A 26,469-nucleotide genomic window follows, 5' to 3' on the forward strand; every position below is an offset into this window, starting at 1 on the left:
TTTTAGTAGAGACGGGGTTTCACCATGTTGACCAGGATGGTCTCGATCTCTTGACCTTGTGATCCACCCGCCTCGGCCTCCCAAAGTGCTGGGATTACAGGCTTGAGCCACCGCGCCCGGCCCTTATATCCATTCTTAATATCCCTTCTCAGATGCCTCAACTCACTTTTATGTGTTTCTCATATTATCAGTATGAGATTCCAGTTCTTACCTAATTTTTTAAATGTTTGTTTTTAAAAAGAAAAAGTGATTGAAATACTGAGTTCCAATTTCTCAATACCAGAACACTGTTACCTATGTGTGTCTTCACAAATGCCAGTATTAAGTAAACAAACTATGACCTACTTTAAGAAATAGTAGGCCAGGCTCAATGGCTCATGCCTGTAACCCCAGCAGTTTGGGAGGCTGAGGTTGGTAGACCACTTGAAGTCAGGAGTTCGAGACCAGCCTGGCCAACATGGTGAAACCCCATCTCTACTAAAAATATAAAAATTAGCTAGATATGGTGGAGCACACCTGTGATTCCTACTCAGGAGGCTGAAACAAGAGTTGAACCCCAGAGGCAGAGGTTGCAGTGAGCCAAAATCATGTCACTGCACTGCAGCCTGGGGTTTAGAGTGAGACTGTCTCAAAAAAAAGAAACAAACAAAAAAAGGAAGTGTATTAGTGCGTTCTCATGCTGCTAATAAAGACATACCCAAGACTGGGTAATTTATAAAGAAAAAGAGGTTTAATGGAGTCACAGTTCCACATGGCTGGAGACGCCTCACAATCATGGCAGAAGGTAAAAGGCACATCTTAAGTGGCAGCAGGCAAGAGACAGTGTGTGCAGGGGAACTCACCTTTATAAAACGATCAGATCTCGTGAGACTTACTCACTATCACAATAACAGAATGGAAAACCCACCCCCATGATTCAATTACCTCTCACGGGGACCCTCCCATGACACATGGGGAATATTACAATTCAAGGTGAGATTTGGGTGGGGACACAGAGCCAAACCATATCAGTAGGGGTTACAAAAAGTAATAACTTTGATTAATTAAAAATATATGACACTGGAACTGCTGTTATTACATGTTATTTTTCAGTTAATAGGAGTTACTTATCTAATGCTAGCCAGAGAATAGTGATTTATTTACAATTTAATATATGTGATTATGTGTTTGCTTTATAGGACTGATAATATTTTGTTGTGTATATGTCTGTCTATGCTTGTATATGCTTGTGATTCTACAGACACATAATTGTAACATTGTTCTTAAGCATTGTGTTTTTACTTAGGTTGTAGACACGTTTCCTTGTCAAAAGTAGATATATGTCAGTATTTTGGATATAACTGGACCACAGTGTATTTAACCAGTCTCATGTTGTTGAATATTTAGGTTGATGCCAATTTTTTTAAGTTGGCATAAATATTTTCATAAATGTTCTTGAACATTTGGCTTGGTGTACTTGTTCTGATATTTCCTGGGGATAAATTCATGGAGAATTTTTATTCACAATACTCGGTTGTACATCATGAAGTTAAAAGGACATTATTTTAATTTTTCAGATGGAGTCTCACACTGTTGCCCAGGCTGGAGTGGCACAGTCCCAGCTCACTACAGCCTCAACCTCTAGGCTCAAGTTATCCTCTCTCCTCTGCCTCCCAAGTAGCTGGGACTGCAGGCATATGCCACCACACCTGGCTAATTTTTGTAGAGATGGGGTTTCACCATGTTGCCCAGGCTGGTTTCAAATTCCTGAGCTCAAGCAATCTGCCTGTCTCAGCCTCCCAACATGCTGGGATTACAGGTGTGAGCCACTGCACCTGGCTGGACATTATTTTTAGATAAACTTTCTTAGTAGCAATTCCCTAGGTTGTTCCCAGGCCTCCTTTTCCATGTTAATCCATGGTATAAGATGCCTGGACTCTTTCTCCTACCCTGGCAGTCTTTAGAAGTAAACAGATATGTAACAGCCCAGCAATGGGAAAGACACTCTTCTTTCACTCTCTTTGAAGTAGCTCTGAGGCATCCTGGGTTTTTTTCCTAAATCAAGAAATATGTGTATATGATGAGTAGTGATTCAGCTGGGCTCCTGGTTAGAGTCTCTCAAGAAGAAGGTAGTGCTTCTAGTCTTTCTCCTGTGTTTTTTCTGAAAAACAAAGAATCATAAATTATCAGTTGAAAAAACCTGAGAACAAGCCTAATTGAACCACTCACTTACATAAATCTCTTCAACCACACCCTGCCAAGTGTTTATCAAACTTGCCTTGAACTCCTCTAGCAATGAAGAATTTACTTCTTAGTCTACTTCATCTATGGACCACTCCAGTTGTTCAAAGTTTTCCCGGTGGCTAAAGTTGTTCACATTTCTTGATGGACAGAACAGGTTGGGAATTTTAAGAAGTTGCTAAACTCCAGAACCAGAAGAGCATGCAGAAGCAGTCAGTCTGATTATAGCTCTGAGACAGCGTGCTGTAAGCACAGTCCTCATTGAGGGGCTTAGGTAGAGGGACCCCAAGTACTGTGTTTTGATTGGTTACCAATCACCACTGTCCAGTGATCTGTCCTTCATAGCCTATGAAAATTTATAACATCCTTTCTGTTCTCTTCAATATTTTATGTCAAATAATTTAAATAATTTTTCTTTTCTTTTTTTTTTTTTTGAGACAGTCTCGCTCTGTTACCCAGACAGGAGTGCAGTGGCGTAATCTCAGCTCACTGCAACCTCCACCTCCTGGGTTCAAGTGATTCTCCCACCTCAGCCTCCCAAGTAGCTGGGATTACAAGTGTGCACCACCATGCCTTGCTAATTTTTGTATTCTTAGTAGAGATGGGGTTTCACCATGTTGGTCAGGTTGGTCTCGAACCCCTGATCTCAAGTGTTGCACCCGCCTCAGCTTCCCAAAGTGCTGAGATTCCAGGAGTGAGTCATTGTACCTGGCCAAATAATTTATTTCTCCTAATGTGTAACTGATAAGAAGGCCAGCAGTTCATATTTGTCTAGATTTGAAACATTTTGTTTTTGTAAAAGTGACCTTTTCAGATGTTCTAAAATCAGACTTTATTTCTATGTCCTCAAAATATCAAGTTATATCTATTGAATTGTCTTTAGCCTGACATATTTCTCAGTTATTAGTCATTTTCTTCAGTAAACTCTGCTCTTGTGTTTAGAGGTTGACATTATAAAAATTTTAAAGATGTGACTTTTCTTTAAAAAAAATTTATTGCCAGTTTTCAAGGACAGTCTATAACTATGTAACTTTTCTGAAAACTACTATGATTTAGTATTCTTATTTATTAAAATTAGACATTCTTCTTCACAAATTTCTAAAAGTTGTCATCACATATCACTAGTACTCAGGTAATATTTTTTATGTTTCAAAATACCATTATATAATCCATAGCATTCCTTTCAATACTTATGTAATAGTTACATTGGTAATTAACAGATAATTAGTATCATCTCTAATCTTTATTTCATATTTTCTATCTAAACATTTAATACCCTAAGTTCAGCAAGTCATCTGAGGAATTGTAAACTCCAATTATGGGTTTATTTAGTTGACTCCCTACAGAGATAATGACCAAAGCAACCAAAATTTAGTCAATGTTACATTATTTAAAAGTGGCTTGGGGCAGTGGCTCATACCTGTAATCCCAGCACTTTGGGAAGCCAAGGTGGGAGAATTGCTCAAGAGTTTGAGGTTACAGTGAGCTATTATCACGCCACTGCACTGCAGTCTGAGCAGCAAAGCAAGACCCTGTGTATTTAAAAAGAAGAAGAAGAAGAAAGTACTTTTTCATAGCTGTTCAGTTTTTATTACTTCAAACTTGATAATTCCTGCTGCAAGAGTTAGCCACTCCCTGCCAGAAGCTTTGGAGATACATTACAGTTTTGCAGGCACAAGGATAACAAGTCTTAGAGTCCTGGTGATACCTGTCTTTCTTTTGCTCTCTCATTGCACTTTCCCCAACCTCATCCCCACTTTTTATGTCCTTTCCTAACCTGACCTGTTAGTGTCCCATAGTTTTGTCACTTGCAGAAATGATCAGGTGATCTTTTAGGGTATGTACAGTGGTATTGGTAGTGTTTAAAAAGTAGCTTTAAGAGACATCCTTGTTAAGAGTGAGGAAAAAATGATGAGGGAAATGATGAGTTTTTAGCCAGGCTTTGGTACACAGTATCTGGGGAGATCATACACATTTATGCTCTGGTTAGAGGCCTGCAGATGAGTTATAGTTGATTCCAAGGTGATCATGCAGAGGTAGTCAGCCAATTATGTGTTACAGTTATTGTGGATTTGTATCTAAAAGAATTATGGGCTGTCTTACAAAGTGAATTTTACACTTTTTTTTTTTTTTTTTTGAGATAAAATTTCGCTCTTGTTGCTCCATACTGGAGTGCAATAGTGCGATCGCAGCTCACCACAACCTCCGCCTCCCGGATTCAAGCAATTCTCTTGCCTCAGCCTCCTGAGTAGCTGGGATTACCGGCATGCGCCACCATGCCTAGCTAATTTTGTTTTTTTTTTTTAGTAGAGACAGGGTTTCTCCGTGTTGGTCAGGCTGGTCTCAAACTCCCAACCTCAACTGATCCATCCTCCTCAGCCCCCCAAAGTGCTGGGATTAGAGGCCATGAGCCACCACACCCAGCCAAATTTTACATCTTTAAAGACTGTTTAATGATACTCAAAAGTAGAGACTATATAATGTTATGTGAAAAAAAATAAGATTAGAAGCTATATTGTATGAACCTAAGTTTTTTGTTTGTTTTGTTTTGAGACAGAGACTTGCTCTGTCACCAGGCTGAAGTGCAGTGGCACGATCTGGGCTCACTGCAACCTCCGCCTCCCAGGTTCAAGCGATTCACCTGCCTCAGCCTCTTGAGTAGCTAGGACTACAGGCACACACCGCCACACCCAGCTAGTTTTTTGTATTTTGGTAGAGAGAGGATTTCACCATGTTGGCCAGGATGGTCTGGATCTTCTGACCTCATGATCCACCCGCTTCAGCCTCCCAAAGTGCTGAGATTATAGGTGTGAGCCACGTCACCTGGCCCCAAGTTTGTTTTAAAAGTTGTATACATGCTTAAAATAAGGCTATAAAGTTAACAATAGATATCTCTGAATAATTAGTTATCTTTGTCTTATTCTCTGAATTTTATAAACTTCTCAGTGAATGTGTTACTTTTTAATTAGAAAATCATTATTTAAATTTTGAAATAGTCACATTTTTGGAAAGTTTTATTTTTCCCTATGTTTTGGTGTGCTCAGGCTGCCATAAAATACTATAAACTTGGGTGGCTTAAACAACAGAAATTTATTTTCTCACAGTTCCAAAGGCTGGAAGTCCAAGATCAGGTTGCCAGCATGTGCAGGTCGTGGCGCGAGCTCTTGTGGTTCACAGACAGCTGCTTTCTCCCTGCGTGCTTATGTGGCCTTTCCTTGAAGAGAAAGAAAGTGAGAGGGAGACACATGCAAGCTCTGGGAAATGGGGGAAAGCAGGGAGAGAGGAGATCACTTTCTCTTCTTTTAAAGCCGCCTGCGTTATCACCCTTATGACCGCATTTAATTGTAATTACCTCCTAAAAGCTTTATTTTTCAAATAGCTTTATAGTGGCTGTTACAGCTTCAACATACGAATTTCAGTTTAGCCCATCACTCAAAATTCTCTTTTACAGACTAGCAATTTTTTTTATGAATATCTTCTTTAATTTCATAACACTATATTTTAGTTACTAGTCAAGGTGCTTTTGATTACAAATAATTTACTCAACAAGCTTAAAGGAATTGATTACTAGGGATACAGAATTCTCTCTCAGTAGGTCTTATGACGGACTGCAACATTGTGAGGAATCAGGCAACTACTTTTTCTGGGTTTCTTTTTTTTTTTTTTTTTTGACAGAGTTTCACTCTTGTTGCCCAGGCTGGATTGCAGTGGTGCAATCACAGCTCACTGCAACTTCCTCCTCCTGGGTTCAAGCACTTCTCATGCCTCAGCCTCCGGAGTAGTTGGGATTCCAGGCATGCGCCACTACCCAGCTAATTTTGTATTTTTTAAGTAGATACGGGATTTTTCTGTGTTGGTCAGGCTGGTCTTGAACTCTCTACCTCAGGTGATCTGCCCACCTTGGCCTCCCAAAGTGCTGGGATTGCAGGTGTGAGCCACCGCACCCAGCCTACTTTTACTACCTTTTCTGGCTTTCTGTGACTCCAAAGTCTCTTGTCTCTCTCATTCACTATCTAGCTTACTTCATTCTCCTCTTTGCTGTTCCATGCCATGGCAGTCTATGGTCATTGCTTAGCTCCTGGGTGTATATTGCCTCAGTTTAAGTCGTAGCAGACAGGGAAAAACTAACATCTCTGAATCCTAATTCCAGTGTCCTAGGAAAGAGACTTTGACCCACGATGGGTCAGGTGCTCACTTTGAATCAATTGGCTTTGGTGGGGTTGGGGAACAGGGTCATACTGTTTTTGTTTTTGTTTTTTTAAATAGAGACAGGGTCTCCCTCTGTTGCCCAGGCTGGTCTTGAACTTCTAGGCTCAATGGATTCTCCTGCCTCAGCCTCCAACCTGGGGTCACACAACTTAAAGAAGGCTGCCAGTGTTCACCCTTGACAATGGCCACAGTTAAAGCCTTGCTCTATGTGATCTTCCTAAAGCTCTTTCAGACAGCTGGGCAACTGTTACTTTCATTTAACAGGAGAAAACAGTAAGTGTCCTGTCTCCAGCAGCATATCACTACCATAGAACCGTTCCTCACCACTGTCTTCCACCACATATCCCTGCTCAACTACTGACCGTTTGGGCTTTTATAATATGGACTGCTAACCTCTGTACTAGTGGTTGTCACAGTACGTTATAATATGTATTTGTCGTGTTTACTGCTTTGAGAATTTTTAAAGCGTATGATCCATTTATTTCTTAACTTTTGGGGATGTATGATAAAGTAGATTAATTGACTAAGACTAGAAATAGAGCCCAGATTCTGGAGCTAAACAGTGCAGCTCCAAAAATTCACCTTTGCTACTTCCAGGCTGGGTGATCTTGGCCAAGTTACTTAATCTCTCCATACTTCCTTTATCTGAAAAATGGAAGTAATAATCCTCACCTTCTAGAGCTGCTCTGAGGATTAAATGAGTTGATGTGTAGAAAGGACTAAGAACTGACAGTGATAAGTTAGCAAATGTTGGCTATATTTTATGTTGTAAATGGTCACTTTAGAGAAACTTTACTGAATGGTCTTAAAATACCAGTTCAATAACGTTTACTGCCAAAGCTTCTTCCTTTCCTGATAAGCCTTCCTGAAACTAGAAAAGACCATTCTTTATCATATCCTTCAAAGCTGTTCATAATCTGGCTCCAGTCCTTCTTTTTGCATGCTTTCTCTGCATGAAATCTCTGCTCAAATTGCATTTTTTCTCTGCCCATTCCATGCTGCATTGTTCTGTTTGTTTAAAAAATTCTCTGAATCCCAAAGATTTCAAAATTAGGAACTATGTACCTATGACTCTGTGTTCCCCTATCACCTGGTAAGGTATAATAGGCATTTGAAATATTTGTTGCTTAATTGGCAGAGATAAGAGCAACTTTTGTACAACAAATTATACAAAAAATTGAATAGTGTGTGCAGTTTTGTGTATGAATGTTCAACTTGTATAGCAAATTAACAGTTTTTAAAATTAACTGTTAGAAAACTAACAGCACTCATGAGAAATACTTAAATTACCATAACTACATGAAAAAAAATCTACAGATTGGATTGTTTGAAACTGTAATAACCAAAATACCATACTCCATATATTACAAATCACACTTTCTGCCACTGCTTGATAATTATAGCATTTCTTCCTTAGAAACTGTTATTACTGTACAGTAAAAGCACAGAGCACCCCATGACTATGAATTTTCATGTCACAGAATTAGCAGTATGAGCATAAGGAACTAGTTAAGGAAGGGAAGGGGAGAGAAAGAGAAACATGCAGTTGGATCTGTGTCTTTTTCTAATATGTAAATAATAGCAATAGAACATCTTAGCTAAAAATACGACATAAGCCATTTTAACCTTTTAGCTGTTAGTGATGATTTGTGTGCAAAAACTATTGTACCTGACATCCAAACATGTAATATAGGATGATAAATGTATTTCTAAACCTTTAGTGCTTTAACTTACACTCATATAAAAACAATTTTATTCCATAATTTTAACCAATTCAACTAGAATTTGGAATTATCCATCATCTCCTCACTTGTGAATAGTTTGTGAATCAAAAGTGTAGTATATTTTGATTGTCTCATTTTTATTATTTTCACTCCTTGTTAATCAATATACTTAAATGTGTAATGTGACATTAGTTATTCTAGACATACCAGATGAGTTCTTATTGAGAGTACATTAAATTGAGGACCCTTTGTCCCTTTTTTATTTCAGATACTCTGGATGAATATTTTGAATATGATGCAGAGGAGTTCTTGGTCTCTTTGGCCTTGCTGATAACAGAAGGACGAACACCTGAATGTTCCGTAAAAGGTCGAACAGAAAGCTTTCATTGCCCTCCAGCGCAATCTTGTTATCCAGTAACTACCAAACATGAATGTAGTGACAAGCTGGCCCAGGTGAGAATCTTGTGTTGAATGCTTTTTATCTTTTATATAAACTAGTTTATGTTCCATCATCATCTTTATTCTATTACAGTTATAATTGTCACATTTCAATATAAAATTTATCATAATCATAAAGGAGAAAAATCTGAATCCTGGACCATAGATAATGGTCTCAAATAAGGCTCTTGAAAATGTGGTAGGTAGCTTTGCTGATCAGTGGGGAGGCGGGTACCCAATTTCATACCTGCCATCTCATAAGATAGATTTCAGACTATCTCTGCTGTTGAATTTTGCTTTCTTTATTTTTAGAGTCTCAGCCCTGGCTCATCCCCTTTGTGTTATTATTCATTTGGTAAACTGATGTTGTTTTGATTATTTCCCCCACATTAACCAATTTCCCTTTTGTATTCGTTTTTTTTAATGGGAGGATATTTTTTGTTAACATTTTTGTGTAGCATTGTTAAACATATTTTGGTGCAGGTAGCATATACTTTGCTTTAAAAATTTTTCTGCCACTTACTAGTTTCTCAAATGTGGTCCAAATATTTAAACTTTAAAAATGTTGTCTATTTTGAGGCCAGGCACAGTGGCTCACGCCTGTCTTTTCAGAACTTTGGGAGGCTGAGGCAAGCAGATCAGCTGAGGTCGGTAGTTCGAGACCAACCTGGCCAACATGGTGAAACCCCAGCTCTACTAAAAATACACAATTAACTGGACATGGTGGTACATGCCCGTAATCCCAGCTACTCAGGAGGCTGAGGCAGGAGAATTGCTTGAACCCAGGAGGCAGAGGTTGCAGTGAACTGAGATCATGCCTCCAACCTAGGCGACAAGAGTGAGACTCCATCTCAAAAAATATGTATCTTTTGAGTGTTTAATGAAAATGAGTTTTTAATATTTTGTTGTTCAGATTTAAGTAGTAATCTTTCCTGTTAAATGATGAAATTAATAAAGTAGGCAAGGCTGGGTCAACTCAGAGGCCTCTCAGACATTGTATATAGTAGTTCTTTTTCCACAAGTTAGAGCAAAGATAAAATCCTCAAGAAAATTTGCATTATAATGTTCAATACTGGCCAGGTGCAGTGGCTCACACCTCTAATCCCAGCACTTTGGGAGGCCGAGGCAAGCAGATCACCTGAGGTCAGGAGTTTGAGACTAGCCTGGCCAGCCTGGAGAAGCCCCATCTTTACTAAAAGTACAAAAATTAGCCTGGTGTCGGGGGCAGGCGCCTGTAATCCCAGCTACTCAAGAGGCTAAGGCAGGAGAATTGCTTGAACCCAGGAGGCGGAGGTTGCAGCGAACCAATATGACGCCACTGCACTTTTCAGCCTGGACAACAGAGCGAGACTTACTGTCAAATAAAAAAAATAAAATAAATGCTCAGTACTAATCCTTGCACTCTAGAGCTCACTAGCATAGATATATTATTAAATGAGGACACCTAGATAGCCATTTCTGAGCAAAGCTCTGCAATAGATGACTCATTTCTCATACCGATGTCTACTTTACAATTATAATTTTCTATTTTAAAAACAAAATTAGGTGGGTTTTTGAGACATTTTGCTTATATTCATTTTCTCTAAGTGCCGCCAAGCCAGACGAACTAGGTCTGAGGTCACATCGTTGTGGAAGAATAACCTTCCAATCATGGTGGAAGTGATGCTACTCCCAGACTGCTGCTACAGCGATGATGGGCCCAGCACAGAAGGAATTGATCTAAATGATCCTGCAATTAAGCAAGATGCATTATTATTAGAAAGATGGATCTTGGAGCCAGTTCCTCGACAGTAAGTTGTAGAACGTAGTTCGAAGTTGTTCTTGGTAAATCAAGTTTTTTTTTATTAATTCTGATAAATTATTTAAGTGTATATCTTTGAATTCCTCTATGTAATAAAATTGAGATAGTATTTATATTTGGCACTAAATATAAGTAAATATAGTGCTTCCATTTACTAATTGTGACTTCAAGTGACATCGTAAGTGCATTCCTATGCTCTTCAAAGCACACTTCCTGAGTGATAAGTTTATGTATGTCAGCTTCTACCATTCTAAAATTGAGTCATTTTGTACTTGCTGACATTTAAATTATGCTTTGTTACTTCCCTTAGGAATGGTGACCGATTTATTGAAGAGAAGACGCTTCTGTTGGCTGTCCGCTCATTTGTGTTTTTTTCTCAGTTAAGTGCATGGCTGAGTGTTTCTCATGGTGCTATTCCACGAAATATTCTCTACAGGTACGTCTAGGGCAAAAAAAAAAAAAAAAAAAAAAAAAAAAAGGACAATGCATATTCAGCCACATTGGTTAGCAACCGAATGTTATCTTATCTTTTAAATAGATCATTTCCTTCAATTATAAATATACATGGATAAAATTTACTGAGGTTTTTCAAAACAAGTTAGAGAAATTTAGATTGAATCAGTATGAATTTTGTTGTGTTACATTTGGTATGGAATAATATCAGGAGAACTCTTAAGCTTACTTTAGAGAACCAGTAGACTTAATGCTACTATTATAAAGTAGAAAAGTTTTCTGAGCTGCTGAATTTCTATGTTAGTTTTACTTAATTTTTGACATCTTGAATAATGTAAAGGTATAGGCTGCTAAACAGCTGATTGGCTTTTTAGGCAGATGGCCATGAGATTGGGTGTATCTTAATCACTTTGCACAATAGAATTAGCTGAATCCATATATCTACTAGTAAATACAAGGTCTTTTTTTCTGTTTTGACAAATATTTTTAAATTACAATATTCTTCAGCTTTAATGTTTAAGTGATCTGGTATGCTTAAAAAGATCATCTCTTCCAAGCATAAATTATTATATCACTTACATTGGTTTTATCAGAATGATGTGCATGATAAAGTGGCTAATAGTAAGCTTCAGTGGTAATGAATGCAAACAAAAATAAGTGTATGACTGATTTACCTTTAAAATAATATGCAGTAATAAGGATATATCCTTTATAATCCATTAACATAGTATTTTTCTGTGTGATTCTAGAATCAGTGCTGCTGACGTAGACCTACAATGGAATTTTTCACAGACTCCGACTGAGCATGTGTTTCCTGTTCCCAATGTTTCTCACAGTGTTGCCTTGAAAGTCAGTGTTCAGTCCTTGCCCAGACAATCTAATTATCCAGTTTTGACCTGTAGTATTCACGCTAATATTGGCCTTTATGAGAAAAGAATTCAACAACATAAACTTAAAACCCATCAGCACCATCATTCAAATGAAGCAGAACAGTGTGGTACAAACAGTTCACAGCGTCTGTGTAGCAAACAAACTTGGACCATGGCACCTGAAAGTGTATTACATGCAAAAAATGGCCCAACTCCAGAATATACTGCAGCTGTCAAAAATGTCAGACTATATCCAGGCACTGGCATTAAATCTGACCATGGGACATCTCAAGCCAATATTCTGGGCTTTAGTGGTCTAGGCGACATAAAATCACGTGAAACGTCAGTGAGAACTTTAAAATCATTTCCAGTGATTGATTCCAGTGTCTCTAACCGCCAGAGTTTCTGGCAGTCAGCTGGTGAGACTAATCCTTTAATAGACTGTTTAATTCAGGAGCGGAAAGAAATTATTGCAAGAATTGCCCAGCATTTGATTCATTGTGATCCAAGCACTTCACATGTTTCTGGACATCCATTTAATACTCAAGCGTCTAGTTCACTCCATTCAAAATTTTTCCGGGTTTCACAAGAAAATGAGAATGTGGGAAAAGGTAAAGAAACTTTCTCCATGTCTTTTGGTAGTCCAGAGTTTACCTCCCCAGAAGACACCAATGAGGGGAAAATTCGACTAAAACCAGAAACTCGTCGAAGTGAAACTTGTATTTCTAATGGCTTTTATTCTCATCTGTCTGTTGGAGAGACTAATCCTTTGATAGGCTCTTTACTCCAGGAGCGGCAAGATGTTATTGCAAGGATTGCTCAACACTTGGAGCACATTGATCCAGCAGCATCACATATCCCCCGGCAGTCATTCAACATGCATGACTCCAGTTCGGTTGCATCTAAAGTGTTTAGGAGTTCATATGAAGACAAAAATTTGTTGAAGAAAAATAAGGATGAGTCCTCTGTTTCCATTTCTCACACAAAATGTTCCTTGTTAGGAGACACCAGTGATGGAAAAAACTTAATACCTAATAAATCTTTTAGCGCCTTTAAATACAATAATAAAGAAAAGTGTTCTTTGAAACCTCAAACAAGAAATCAGTGTCAGAACAATCCTAGTGAAATCATCCAAAATACGTATCAGGAGACACTGAACAAAAGTACTAGTTTATTGACTTCCTCAATTATGTCTCAGTGCAAAGAATATAACTTAGATTTGACAAGCAGATTTAAGGAGCAAGAAATGAGCAATGGAATTGATAAACAGCATTCGTACTGCAATAGTATTGAAAAACAGATTTGTGTAAATAAGTATAAGGAAAAATTAATACATGAGAACAATCATCTAAAATCCTTTGACAATCTTCAATCTGATGATTCAAAAAAAAATGACTCAAAAGTTACTATGTTGGAAATGTCTGAATATTTGAACAAACATGAAAGCATGTGCTCAAACAAAGACTCAAAAAGGCCTAAGACATGTAAGCAAAATACTAAACTTAATAGCATAGAGAATTATCTCAATAAAGATAATGAAGGTTTCAAATGTAAAAAGTCAGACCAATTAAAAAATGAACAGGATAAGAAAGAAGATCCAACTAATGAAAAATCCCAAAACTGTTCTCAGAGAAGTTTAAAAGACTGTTTGTCTACATGTAAGCAACCGAAAAATACAGAGGTATTGGTAAGTAGCATCTAATATGTCAAATATGATTCTCAAATATTTGTTATGGTTTAAATTTTGTTCGAAAGAGATCTAGTTATAAAGGCCCAAGGTTCCATTGTCTATGGGACACACAATCTGATACAATAATAAACCTACAGAACCAGTATTAACATCCTTGCAAATAACCCACTCTCCTAAGAACAAAGGCTAAGTAAATGGAGGAATTGAAGATCTCGCGGTTTGAAAAATAGGAAGTGGTACCTTTTTGAAAAAAACTGTTAATAGGACAGTAATTGTTTTCATTACATGTTAGGTCTATTATTTAGGTCTTTTAGCTCTATTCTCTCCCTGCTCCCCCATCCTAAAGGCCTGTTTTTCTTCTAGACAAAAGCACCCAGGCCAGGAATGGTGGCTCTCAACAATTTGGGAGTCTGAGGCAGAAGGATCACTTGAGCTCAGGAGTTGGAGACCAGCCTGGGCAACATAGTGAGACCCTGTCTTTACCGAAAAAAAAAAAAAATATATATATATATATATATATATATATATAAAATTTAGCCAGGCATGGTGGTACACACCTGTAGGCCTAGCTATTGGGAGGCTGTGGTGGGCGGACCACTTGAGACCGGGAGTTCAAGATTGCAATGAGCCATGATTGTGCCACTACACTCCAGCCTGGGCAACAAAGTGAGACCCTGTCTCAAAAAATGAAATGGAAATAACAAGATATCTTTTATTCATATAGTACATTAAGGTCTACAGAATACTTACAAATTATTTGATTGTTACCGCTCTGAGATAGGCAAAAGAGATTTATCATGAGTCTTGTTTTTAGAAGTAATTCACTGTCACTCAAGGACTAAACTGTGAAGCCAGGACTATAACTCAGGTGTTGGGACCAGTAGCTTAGTGATTTCCCTGTATATATTTTCAAAGTCATTAACTGACCAACAGCATAGCACAGTGGTCACACTGCTAGTATTTGGTCGGACCTGCTAACAAATAATACATTAAGCTAATACAAATTTAATTTCTGACTCCTGTTTACTATCCAAGAATTGTTTGTAAGTACTGAAATAAAAAAGGCAACAAGAGGAATTCATTCATTTTCTCAACAGGAGGAATGAACCAAGGAATTGTGTAGTCCACAGATTTGCCCTGGATTATTGTGAGGTATTAGGAGTCAAGAGACTGGGGTGGGGTTGTCAGTTGAATCGCTAAGGACTTTGTACAGCTACTGGTATGTCTGTTATTCTCTCTGAGTCCGAGTTTCCTCATAACTGTCCTACCTGTCCCATGATGAAACCAAAAGAACCAAGTATTCTATTAAGTTGGTGCAAAAGTAATTGCGATTTGCCATTACTTTCAATGGCAAAAACCTCAATTACTTTTACACAAACCTATTATCTAATATAGCTGAACATTATATCCAAGCAACATATAAAATCCAAGTGTTATTTTATACATATTATATACTATTCCTTCTCTTGAAATGACAGGTCAAATATTAAAAAGTTGAGTGCCTCTGTTTTTTTTTTTTTTTTTTTTTGGTTGGTTGGTTTTTCTGTTTTTGTTTTTTGAGACACATGACTTTTATTACAGTGTATTGTTATAATTATATTTTATTATTATCATTAATCTCATTGTGCCTAATTTATAAATTAAACTTCACAATAGGTATGTATAGGAAAAAATATATATAGTGTTTGGTACTATAGGTGATTTCAGGCATCCACTGGGGTTTATGGAATATATCCCCTGAGAATTCTGAGGAACTACCATAGTAGTTTTTTCACAAATCAAAATAATAAAATGTTAGCTTGCTAGATGATAAATTCTGACCATACATGACCATATAAGGCATTTACATTTGGACATATTTTCTTTTTTTCTTTTTTTTTTTTTTTGAGACAGAGTCTCGCTCCGTCACCAGGCACCAGGCTGGAGTGCAGTGGCGCTATCTCGGCTCACTGCAACCTCTGCCTCCTGGGTTCAAGCAATTCTCCTGCCCCAACCTCCTGAGTAGCTAGGACTACAGGTGCGCACCACCATGCCCAGCTAATTTTTGTATTTTTGGTAGAGACGGGGTTTCACCATGTTGGCCAGGATGGTCTCAATCTCTTGACCTCGTGATCTGCCTGCCTTGGCCTCCCAAAGTGCTGGGATATTTTCTTTAGAACTTAGTTTATTCAGCATAGTACAAAAACCATTTTAGACATTGTTTTCTAATTAGAATATATATATGCGTGTAAATATAAGTTACAGATATACAGTTTGAGCATCCCAAATTTGAAATGTTCCAAAATTCAAATTTTTGATTGCTGAGAAGGCCTCAAAGGAAATTTTCATTGGAATGTTTCAGATTTGGGATTTTTGCATTTGGGGTGCTTAACCAGTAAAGTATATATGATGCAAATATTCCAAAATCAAGGAAAAAATTTCAAACTTTTAAACACTTTTAGACCCCAAGTATTTTGGATAAGGGATATTCAACTTGTATATCACCAGCTTCACCAGCAGTACCTCAGATTGTGTTAGGAATGAGTCTAAAAGCAAAAAAGCTGTGCAAGTTCTTTAAATGGTATTAAATTATTATAATTAAAATATAATTATTTTCCTAACAGAGGACTACACTGAATCATTCAAATGTCTGGCGAAAACATAATTTTCATTCCTTGGATGGAACTTCAACCAGAGCCTTTCATCCTCAAACTGGATTGCCTCTTCTTTCAAGTCCTGTAAGCATTTTTTTCTTATCTCATGCATAGAACTTGCACATATCTGAAAGGTTTACAAATAATTTTATTCAGATTTTAATTGAAAAAACTTTAAATTTCCATTTATCAAACATTTTATTTTTTGACAATACATTTAACAGCTATGTGATAATATAGAAAAAGACAAAAATGTGAATAAAAATGAAATTTACTAGAGTTACAAAATTTCTCTGAAATTATTTTGCCTAAAATTTTCATTGTTACTAGATGTGAAAACAAAAGCTATAAAGTGGATTTGTATCTTAGTGATACCACTAACCGGGTCATCTGCAAATTAAATCTATTTCTGTTTTTGATTTGGAATCCCTTTACTTAATCATCTTATTTTGAGACATACAAATCTCTGCACTCCTCAATTACATGTAGACTTAGAGATCTGAGTACAGTAGTTAAAAGCATCACTTTGGAGTCACACTGACTTCACCCTAGTTGTGCAACACAATCTCTTGGAGTCTCAGTTTCCTCATCTGCAGATCAGGATGATAATGTCTACCTTAGTGTTGTGAGGATTAGTAGCATTTCTCTTGCATGTAAGCACTCAGTAGTTAGTTGGTATGGCTGCCATTTCAGTTAAACATGGAGTAAGCCGTAAATTTTGTAGCAGAACTAAAAGCCTATGTAATTTGCTACAAACATATTTTTAGTTGTATGTGTTTTTTAGTAACTAAAAGAATACAATATCTGGCATATGTTCAAAAAAATAATTACCGAACAATAGATGTAGAATTTAAATATATAACTTGGACTTCAGGGTTCCATTTTAGAAAAGTTGAAGTCCAAACAACTTTTTAAAATTCCAAATGGTTTTTTTTTTAATTCTTACGGGTACATAATAGTTGTATATATTTATGGGGGTACGTGTGATGTGTAGTGATCAAATCAGGGTAAATGGGTTACCCATCACCTCAAGGCTTTATCATTTCTTTGTGTTAGGAACCTTCCAATTTCACTCTTATTTTTAAATATACAATAAATTATTTTTTACTATGGTCATCCTGTTATGCTACCAAATACTAGATCTTATTCATTGTATTCAACAGTGTTTTTGAACCCATTAACCATTCCCACTTTATCCTTCCCTACTCAGAACTCTTCAAGCCTCTGGCAACCATTGTTACACCCTTTATCTTCATTAGTTCAATTATTTTTTTAAGCTCCCCCATTTGAGTGAGAACATGGAATATTTGTCTTTCTTGCCAGGCTTATTTCACTTAGCATAATGTCTTTCCATTTCTTTCAGATTGTTGCAAAAGACAGGAATTCATTCCTTTTTATGGCTGGATAATATTCCGTTGTATCTATACTACATTTTCATTCTTCATCCATCTATTGATGGACACTTAGGTTGCTTCCATATCTTGGCTGTTGCAAGTGGTGCTGCAGTAAACATTGGAGTACAGCTATCTCTTTAGTATACTAATTTCCCTTTTTTTCCCTTAAGATATGTGCCCAGCAGTGGGATTGCTGGATCATATGGTAGTTCTATTGTTAGTTTTTTGAGGAACCTCCATGCTCTTCTCCACAGTGGCTGTACTAATTTATATTCCCACTAACAGTGTATGAGGGTTTCCCTTTTGTTCCCTCCTTGCCAGCATCCATTATTGCCTATGTTTTGGATAGAAGTGATTTTAACTGGAGTGAGACAACATCTCATTATGGTTTTAATTTGCATTTCTCTGATTAGTGGTGTTGAGCATTTTTTCATATACCTATTGGCCATTTATATGTTATCTTTTGAGAAATGACTGTTCAGATTTTTTTTTGTCCATTTTAAAATAAAAACACTTGCCCCTTCCCCCACACAGAGATTCTGGAAGAAGTATAATAACTTCCAAATGCATAATGTAAGAGCAAGAAAGAAAAATTCCCAAGGAGTAACCCTGTCCCCTAGGATATTTGAACCTAATATATTACTAGGGTTCAATGCCCCTGCTGAGACAGGAGTCCAGGCTACAAGTCTGTAACAATCTCAGCTGAGACCAGATTCTTCATAAAGCCAGAAACAGGGAAGACTGGTTTTCTATAAATGAGGGAGAAGAAAAAATATTCATCTGTTTACTCACGAGTGTATCAGGTGGAGTATGTGGGAGAAAAGGAAGCACCTGAAAGAAAGTGTGCCTAAATCTAAGCCATACATAGTAGGGGTTCTGAATTTATGCTACCTATGAAATTCAGAGATGTCTAGCTAAGAAAAAGCCATGAAAACTAAATTGGAACCCATGAAATCCATTTAGCACTAGAGGGGAAGCATGAAACTATCCCACATCTGTAACACAGAGCAGCAAGGATTTATTTTTTTAGAAAATACCTCTTACTGAAGATGATCTTAGAGGAAAAAAAATTACAAAGCACCTTAAAAGAATCGGCAGGAGCAAGAAATGGGATGTTGCACATATAGGAACTCTGTTGTCAGAGCAAATTGAGAGTTAAAAATAACTGTTTAAAGTGTTTCTGGGAGATAAATGAAGGCAAAGATACGGAATTTAGATGAAACATCATAGATTTGAACTAAATAGAAAGTCTAGATATGAAAAATATATGAAGTCCATACACAGAGATGCATACACATACAGATGAATTAAACAGCAGACTAGGATCAGCTCAGTAGAGATTTTGTGAGTGAGTAGACAAATATTTAGGGAGCACCTAGAATGAAGCACAAAAAGGAAGAGAAATAGTAAAATACGAAAAAGCTGTAGAGAAAAGAAAATAAGATGTTCAATCTAAGTCTAGTAGAAATTTTAAAAGAAGGACTAAATAGATTAGGAAAATGCAATATTAGAAGTAAAGGTAGAAAACTTTCCAGGATTGAAGACATGAGGGTTTAGATTGAAAATTTCACAGTAAATTCTGACTACGGCAAATAAAACAGTGCACTGGTACAATTCTCCAAAATGTTGACGTGGTTTAGACTTTCAGTATCGTCTATTTCTTCAGTCACCAATTAGACCAGTGAGTCAGATACACATCTTTAATATTGTAGAAACAAAACTATCTAACTTGTATGTTGTATATTATTTTACCTTTATTAACATGTAGGTCTTTCATTGTAGGATATTTTGAGCTAGGTGGTGTTTTGCCCTAAAAGTAATCTGGTATACAATGATCGTTGAAAACCTAGGAGAGTAGTACTTTTCAAATCTATTCTCTGTAAAGCATTAGAGTTCTTGGAAATGTTGCAGTCGATGGAATGGGCAAAAGATGGGCTGTGCTGGCGAGACCTCAGGCTTCTGTCTCTATTTTGTTGGGTTTTTTTCCTCTTTATTTTAAAGTTGGAAGTATCCCCCCACCAAAAAAAATAATAGAGAAGTATACAAAAAAGCCAAATTCTATTTATATTATATATTGGAATTCTATGCAGGATTTGGTTTTGGAAAAAACTGGTTCTCCTTCTTATAACAATCAAAACCTAGTAAAAGTGCTTTTATTAATCATCTGTTTTTTCAACACTACTTAATAAAAGAAGAAATAAGAACAATATGTAATGAACAGCATGATTTTAAATAAGCTATTATAGGAGACGTTGTAGTATTTCAAAGATATGCCTAACTTTCATTTGAAAAGTATGTTATCAATTCAAGAAAAAATTAATTTTTTTTAATATCGCAAATGATCGTTTTGACCTTAGGTTCCTCAAAGAAAAACACAATCTGGTTGCTTTGATCTGGATTCTTCATTACTGCATCTGAAAAACTTCTCATCTAGAAGGTATTTATCCCAAAATTCATTTGTGTGTATCAAACAATTTCACAAAATTCTGGTCTTTAATAATAAATAATGTTGATTCTAAAAAACAGGAATCTTATTTACAGTATGATACCATGTACACACAGTTATTAAGGGTGGAAGAAATTAAGTCAATGAGTAGCAGCTATATAGTGGTCATCATAAACTCTTACGTTGGTTTTAACATTTAAGTGGTTTTATATATTTCTAGTCATTAACCTCTACTACCTGTTACTCTTTCGGGGGGGGAAAAAACAACCTTGGCCGTTTTTTTCCATGTTGGCAAATAATACTCTGATTATATTCTTTAGTCACACAATTTTGCCCTTGTATTCTCATTCTTAACTGAAAATAAGATTGATATAGAAGTCTGCATTATTATTTATTTCCAGTAGATGCCACTATCTCATATGTTCTAAATTCCACCCTGAAACCTTTTAGGATGTGTGTATGTGTGTTTATAAAATATTGTAACAAGGATAATAAAATCTGATTGGGAATTTTAAACTTGAAATTTTATATTTTCAAATTTGGTAACATTAGTTTTATTATGGTAGTTTGAGTAGAATTGTTCAGATTTTCCTAATTTTGTACCAAAGAAAATAATATTGTGGCTGCGCTTGGTGGCTTACACCTGTAATCCCAGCACTTTGGGAGGCTGAGGCAGGTAGATTGCCTGAAGCTAGGAGTTTGAGGCTGTAACGAGCTATGATGGCACCACTGCACTCCAGCCTGGGTGACAGAATAAGACCCTGACCCCCCACCAAAAAAAAAAAAAAAGTATTGTGGCTAATGTGTTATTTTGCTGATTTGTTTTTTTTTTTAATAGTCCTCGACCATGTTTAAACATTGAAGATGATCCAGATATTCATGAAAAACCATTTTTGAGTTCTAGTGCTCCACCTATAACAAGTCTTTGTCTCCTAGGAAATTTTGAGGTAATGTGCTTTGAAACTGTTTTTTAAATGGAAATTTCTTATTTGACACCTAGGTTCCAGGGTGTCATTTTATGTCTTTAACTTTGATCGTGAAAGGGAAAGAAAGGAATTGTCTTTTTTTCAAGTGTTGAAATTACCTTTTTATTTTATTTTCACAAGAAGGGAAGTCAGAGTTGTTGGCAGTGACATCTTAGAATTGGGTAGCAGATGGAAAATAGAAGACTGGTGAAATTAGGTTGGATTGAGGAATCTGTTACTTTAGCCAGGAGAATATATTTGTCGTCTTCTTACTTGGTAAAATTGGGTCTAGGATCCAGGGAATATAATGGTGGACTATCAGCAGCCCCTTCATAATCAGGGAAGTTGATTTGCAAAACCAAACGGTTCTGTGCACTTTATTTGCAACTTCTTTGTAAATCTACAGCTATTCTAAAGCAACCAGATTTTTTTTTTAATTTAAATAAGATTTCTGATATGTTTATTCCCAATATTTCTACTTGGGGTCAAGTAGAAACCATGGGTTTCAGTTATCTGTAATTAGAAATGAGTTTAACCTTAATTATGAACCTGTAAACAACATTTTTAAAGTGACTTTAACTGGTGAGTTTTTTGGGGGAAAATAATTAAAATTTTATATTTTTAAGATAAGTAGTTTTACAGGAGTTGTTTTTTAATATATTAACCATATGCTTTGTAACTATTTCACTAGTGAAGCTATCTTTCAAAGTTTTAGTGGAAAAGATGTTTCATGGTAAGTCTTTTCATGTCACTTTGAAGAAATCAGTTCAGAGATGTTAAGCTCTCTATTCCTCTTTGTCATCAAATTAAAATTGCATAGGCCATTGTGAGGGTCAGGTGCTCTGTAACCTTTGTACTACAAGACATTTTTTTTTTTTTTTGGCTCCTTTTGAAGTATATACTACAAAAAAATTTATAAGTGAAAAAGAAAGCAGTCTGATTTGTGAAAACTTTAGAAAAAGGAATGTATTAAGGCTGTTTTTGCATTGCTGTAAGCAAATAACAGAGACTGGGTAATTTATACAGAAAAGAGGTTTAGCTGGCTCACAGTTCTGCAGGCTTTACATGAAGCATAGTGCGGGCATCCACTTCGGATGAGGCCTTCAGGAGCTTTTACTTATGGTGGTAGGCACAGGAGGAGCAGGAACATCCTATGGTGAAAGCAGGAGCAAGAGAGTTAGGGGGGAGGTGCCATATGCTTTTAAACAACCAGATCTCATTAAGAACGTACTATTGGAAGGACATAACAAGCCATTCATGAAGGATCCACCTCTATGACCCAAACACCTTCTACCAGGTCCCACCTTCAATGTTGGGGATTACATTACAACATGAGATTTGGAGGGGACAAACATATCCATATCCAAACCATATCACAGAAGATAAAGATCAGTACACAGTTTTCAAAGGATTCTGTTTGTGCAGATATACATACATTTTTCAAGTGACTTAAGAAATAGAGATGTTCTGAGACTGTCCAACCCATAGGTCTTATTTGTAATGAATTTAATGTTTTAAGTATATTACAGAAGGTATTTCCTCTGCTTAGTGAATTTGATATTCTGTGGCAATAAAAGATGGGGTTAGACTTGAATCACTAAAAAGACACATTAGATTTGTTTAATGAAACAGGACAAAGTCTTATCCCTGTAATGTTGGGGGAAATCATGATCTTTAGACATTATTTATGGGGCATTAATTAAAGTCTGGAAACACATGGGCACAGAATAATACCCAAATAGTCTAATAGCTAATAGTCACCTTTTCTTGCTACCATTTAGAGCAAGCTTGTCCAGCTGTGACCTAGGACGGCTTTGAATGCAGCCCAACACAAATTTGTAAACTTTCTTAAAATGTTGTTAGATATATTTTTTTTTGCGATTTTTTTAAGCTCATCAGCTAGTGTTAATATCTGTCTATGTATTTTTTTTCTTTTTTTTTTTAATATGAGAGGAGAGAAGGGGTAGGGAGGCGTGAGGGGTGGGGCAGGGGAGGGCCACAAAGAAAGAAAGAGAAAGAGAAAGGGGGAGAGAGAACAGGAGTCATACTCTAGTGCCCAGGCTGGAATGCAATCTAAAAATAGGTATTAAAAACCTCCTTTATGCCAATAATTGTACTTAACAGCGGAGACAGGAAGGAATAAGGGAAGAAAATAACAAACAGCCAACCAATATTTCATTTAAATATGTGAAATGCTATGCAAATGCTGAAGAGTGATTTACTTCCATTTATGTGTTCACTTTCAAAATAGGTGTAATGTGATACTGAAAAAAATGTATGTTCTGTGGTCCTGGGGTGAAGAGTTCTATAAATATTCACCGAGTTTACTTGTTCCTGGTCTGAGTTCAAATCATAAATGTCCCTGCTAATTTTCTATCTCTTTGATCTGTCAAATATTAACAATGTGGTGTCAAAGTCTCCCACTATTATTGTGCGGGAGTCCAAGTCTCTTTATAAGTCATTAAGAACTTGTCTTATGTATATGGGTGCTCCTATATTGGATGCATATATATTTATGATCATTGACTCCTGTTGTTACATTGATCCTTTTACCATTATGTAATTAATGTCCTTCTTTGTTTCTTTAAGTCTTTGTTACTATTAAAGTCTATTTTGTCAAAGACGAAAGTTACAACTCCTGTTTTTTTTTTGTTTCTGTTTTTGGTTTTTTCTCTCCATTTGATTGGTAAGTCTTCCTCCAACCTTTTGTTTTGAGTCTTTGTGTGTCCTTGCTTATGAGATGGATCTGGATACATCATGCCAATGGGTTTTGGCTTTTTATTCAATTTACGTGTCTGTGTCTTTGATTGGGGCGTTTAATCCATTTAAATTTAGGATTAATATTGATATTTGTGAGTTTAATACTGTCACTTAATGCTAGCTGGCTATTTTGCACATTAGTTGATATAGATTCTTCATTATGAAGATACTCTTTACCTTTTGGTAAGTTTTTGGGATGACTGATACTGGTTGTTCCTTTCTGTGTGTAGTGCTGCTTTCAAAAGCTCTTGTAAAGCAGGCCTGGTGGTGATGAAATCTCTGAGTGCTTGCTTGTTCACAAAAAATTTTATTTTTTCTTCATTTATGAAGCTTAGTTTGGCTGGATATGAGATTCTGGGCTGAAAATTCTTTTCTTCGAGGATATTGAATATTGACCCCCCCTCTCTTCTAGTTTGTAGGGTTTCTGCTGAGAGATCTGCTGTGAGTCTGATAGGCTTCCCTTTATGGGTAACCTAGTCTTTCTCTCTAGCTGGCCTTAGAATTTCTCCTTTATTTCAACCCTGGTGAATCTAACGATTATGTGTCTTGGGATTGCTCTTCTTGAGGTGTTCTCTATATTACCTGGAGTTGAGTATTGTCCTGCCTTACTAGGTTAGGAAAGTTTTCCTGAATAATATCCTGAAAAATATTTTCCAGCTTGGATTCGTTCTCTTCATGACATTCAAGTACACCTATCAAACGTAAATTAGGTCTTTTCATATAGTCCCGTATTTCTTGGAGACTTTGCTCATTCCTTTTTACTTTTTCTTCTCTAATCTTGTCTTCTTGTTTCATTTTATTAAGTTGGTCTTCGACCTCTGATATCCTTTCTTCTGCTTGATCAATTCGAGTGTTAAAACTTGTGCATACTTTGCGGAGTTCTCGTATTGTATTCTTCAGTTCCATTAATTCACTTATATTCCTCTCTAAATTGTCTATTCTCGTTATGATTTCATCGAACTTTTTTCGAGGTTCTTAGTTTCTTTACATTGGGCTAGAACATGTTCTTTTAACTCACAGATGTTTCTTATTATCCACTTTCTGAAGCCCAATTCTATTATTGGAACGTACTCATTCTCCATCAGGCCTTGTTCCCGTGTTGATAAGGAACTGTGATCCCCTGTAGAGGGAGAAGCATTCTGATTTTGAGTATTCTCAGCCTTTTTACGCTGGTTTCTTCCCATCATTGTAAATTTATCCACCTGTCATCTTTGTAATTACTGACTTTCAAATTAGGTCTCTGAGTGGACATCCAACTTGTTGATTCCCAGAACTAAAATCTGAGCAACCCACTGCGCTGGCTAAAACAGCGGCGTTAAGATTCTTGGTGCTTTTCTGCCCAAGAATCTCCGGTCTGGCTTCCCTCTTGAGTCCCTTTTTCAATCAGCTGAATGGGCGACTCTGCCTTCCCGGAGCTCCAAACGTCGACCAAAAGGGGTCCCAGTCTCGTTTACTCTGCACCGAGAACCGCCGCCCCGGCCACAAGAGTTGCGCTGGCGACCCATGGGGCTCCTCCGCTGGGAATCTCCTGGTCTGTGAGCAACAAAAATTCGTCTGAAAGTGTGGCACCCTCTCATTCTCTGCGCTTTCACTGGGAGCTACAATCTTGAGCTGCTAGTAATCAGCCATCTTGGATCTCTCTCTCTTTTTTTTTTCTTTTTCCTCCTCCTTTTTCTCCTCCTCCTCCCCCCCTCCTCCCCCTCCTCCTCCTTCTTCTTCTTCTTCTTGTTTCTTCTTTTTTATGACAGCGTCTTATTCTGTCACCCAGGCTTGAGTGCAATGACACAACCTTGGCTCACTGCAACTTCCACATCCCAGGTTCAAGTGATTCTCCTGCCTCAGCCTCCTGAGTAGCTGGAATTACAGGCTCATGCCACCACACCCAGCTAGTTTTGTATTTTTAGTAGAGATGGGTTTCACCATGTTGGTTAGGCTAGTCTCCAACTCCTGACCTCAGGTGATCCACCTGCCTTGGCCTCCCAAAGTGCTGGGATTATAGGCATGAGTCACTGCGCCCAGCCAAAGTTAGTATGTTTTACATGTGGCCAAGACAATTCATATTTTACATATGGCTCAAGACAGTTCTTCTTCTTCCAGTGTGGCCCAGGGAAGCCAAATGATTGGACACCCTGATTTAGAGTTCTCTACTGCAAAACCTTGTCGTCATCTGTTCAGTTCGTCTGTCCTGTGATTTTCTTCTGTCATTTCAGTCCAGCATAATACAACCATTGGAAATGAGTTATTTTTCCTCTATGAGGGAATCTTAGTGCTTTCTGTCACTATAAAATAGCTTGTATCTTCTAGAATTTTATATAAATGTAGTCACACAGTATTTACTCCTAGGGAGGTGGCTTGGGGATTTATTTAACCCAGTGTCACTGTTTTTAAGATAACCCATATTGTCCTGTATATCAAGAGTTCATTCCTTTTTATTGCTGTTGTATAGATATACCACAGTTTGTTTATTCATTCACCTTATTTTTTTTTTTTTTTTTGAGACGGAGTTTCGCTCTTGTTACCCAGGCTGGAGTGCAATGGCGCGATCTCGGCTCACCACAACCTCCGCCTCCCGGGTTCAGGCAATTCTCCTGCCTCAGCCTCCTGAGTAGCTGGGATTACAGGCACGCGCCACCATGCCCAGCTAATTTTTTGTATTTTTAGTAGAGATGGGGTTTCACCATGTTGACCAGGATGGTCTCGATCTCTTGACCTCGTGATCCACCCGCCTCAGCCTCCCAAAGTGCTGGGATTACAGGCGTGAGCCACCGTGCCTGGCTTTTCACCTTATTTTAGACTTGTGGGTTATCACCAGTTTGGGGTTATTAAAACTAAAGCTGCTATAAACATTTATGTATGAATTTTTATGT

At 37.1% G+C, this 26,469-nt stretch overlaps 1 protein-coding gene across 9 annotated transcripts in view; it reads left to right on the top strand.

Annotated features, from left to right (window-relative positions):
* Positions 1-26,469, top strand: part of FAM214A (family with sequence similarity 214 member A) — a 95,782-nt gene that overhangs the window by 51,792 nt on the left and 17,521 nt on the right. For all 9 annotated transcript variants that reach the window (XR_001818006.2, XR_005196347.1, XR_005196346.1 and 6 more), the window contains 7 exons: positions 8,422-8,606; positions 10,179-10,381; positions 10,703-10,828; positions 11,595-13,401; positions 16,008-16,121; positions 19,789-19,868; positions 20,716-20,824. Coding sequence is in view for 6 of the 9 variants with exons in the window: in XM_037729951.1 (XP_037585879.1) it covers positions 8,422-8,606; positions 10,179-10,381; positions 10,703-10,828; positions 11,595-13,401; positions 16,008-16,121; positions 19,789-19,868; positions 20,716-20,824 (2,624 nt within the window). In the remaining 3 variants the exon portion in view is untranslated. The remainder of the gene's footprint in view (positions 1-8,421; positions 8,607-10,178; positions 10,382-10,702; positions 10,829-11,594; positions 13,402-16,007; positions 16,122-19,788; positions 19,869-20,715; positions 20,825-26,469) is intronic.

This window comes from Cebus imitator, unplaced genomic scaffold, assembly GCF_001604975.1.
Source record: "Cebus imitator isolate Cc_AM_T3 unplaced genomic scaffold, Cebus_imitator-1.0 Scaffold325, whole genome shotgun sequence".
NCBI lineage: Eukaryota > Metazoa > Chordata > Mammalia > Primates > Cebidae > Cebus > Cebus imitator.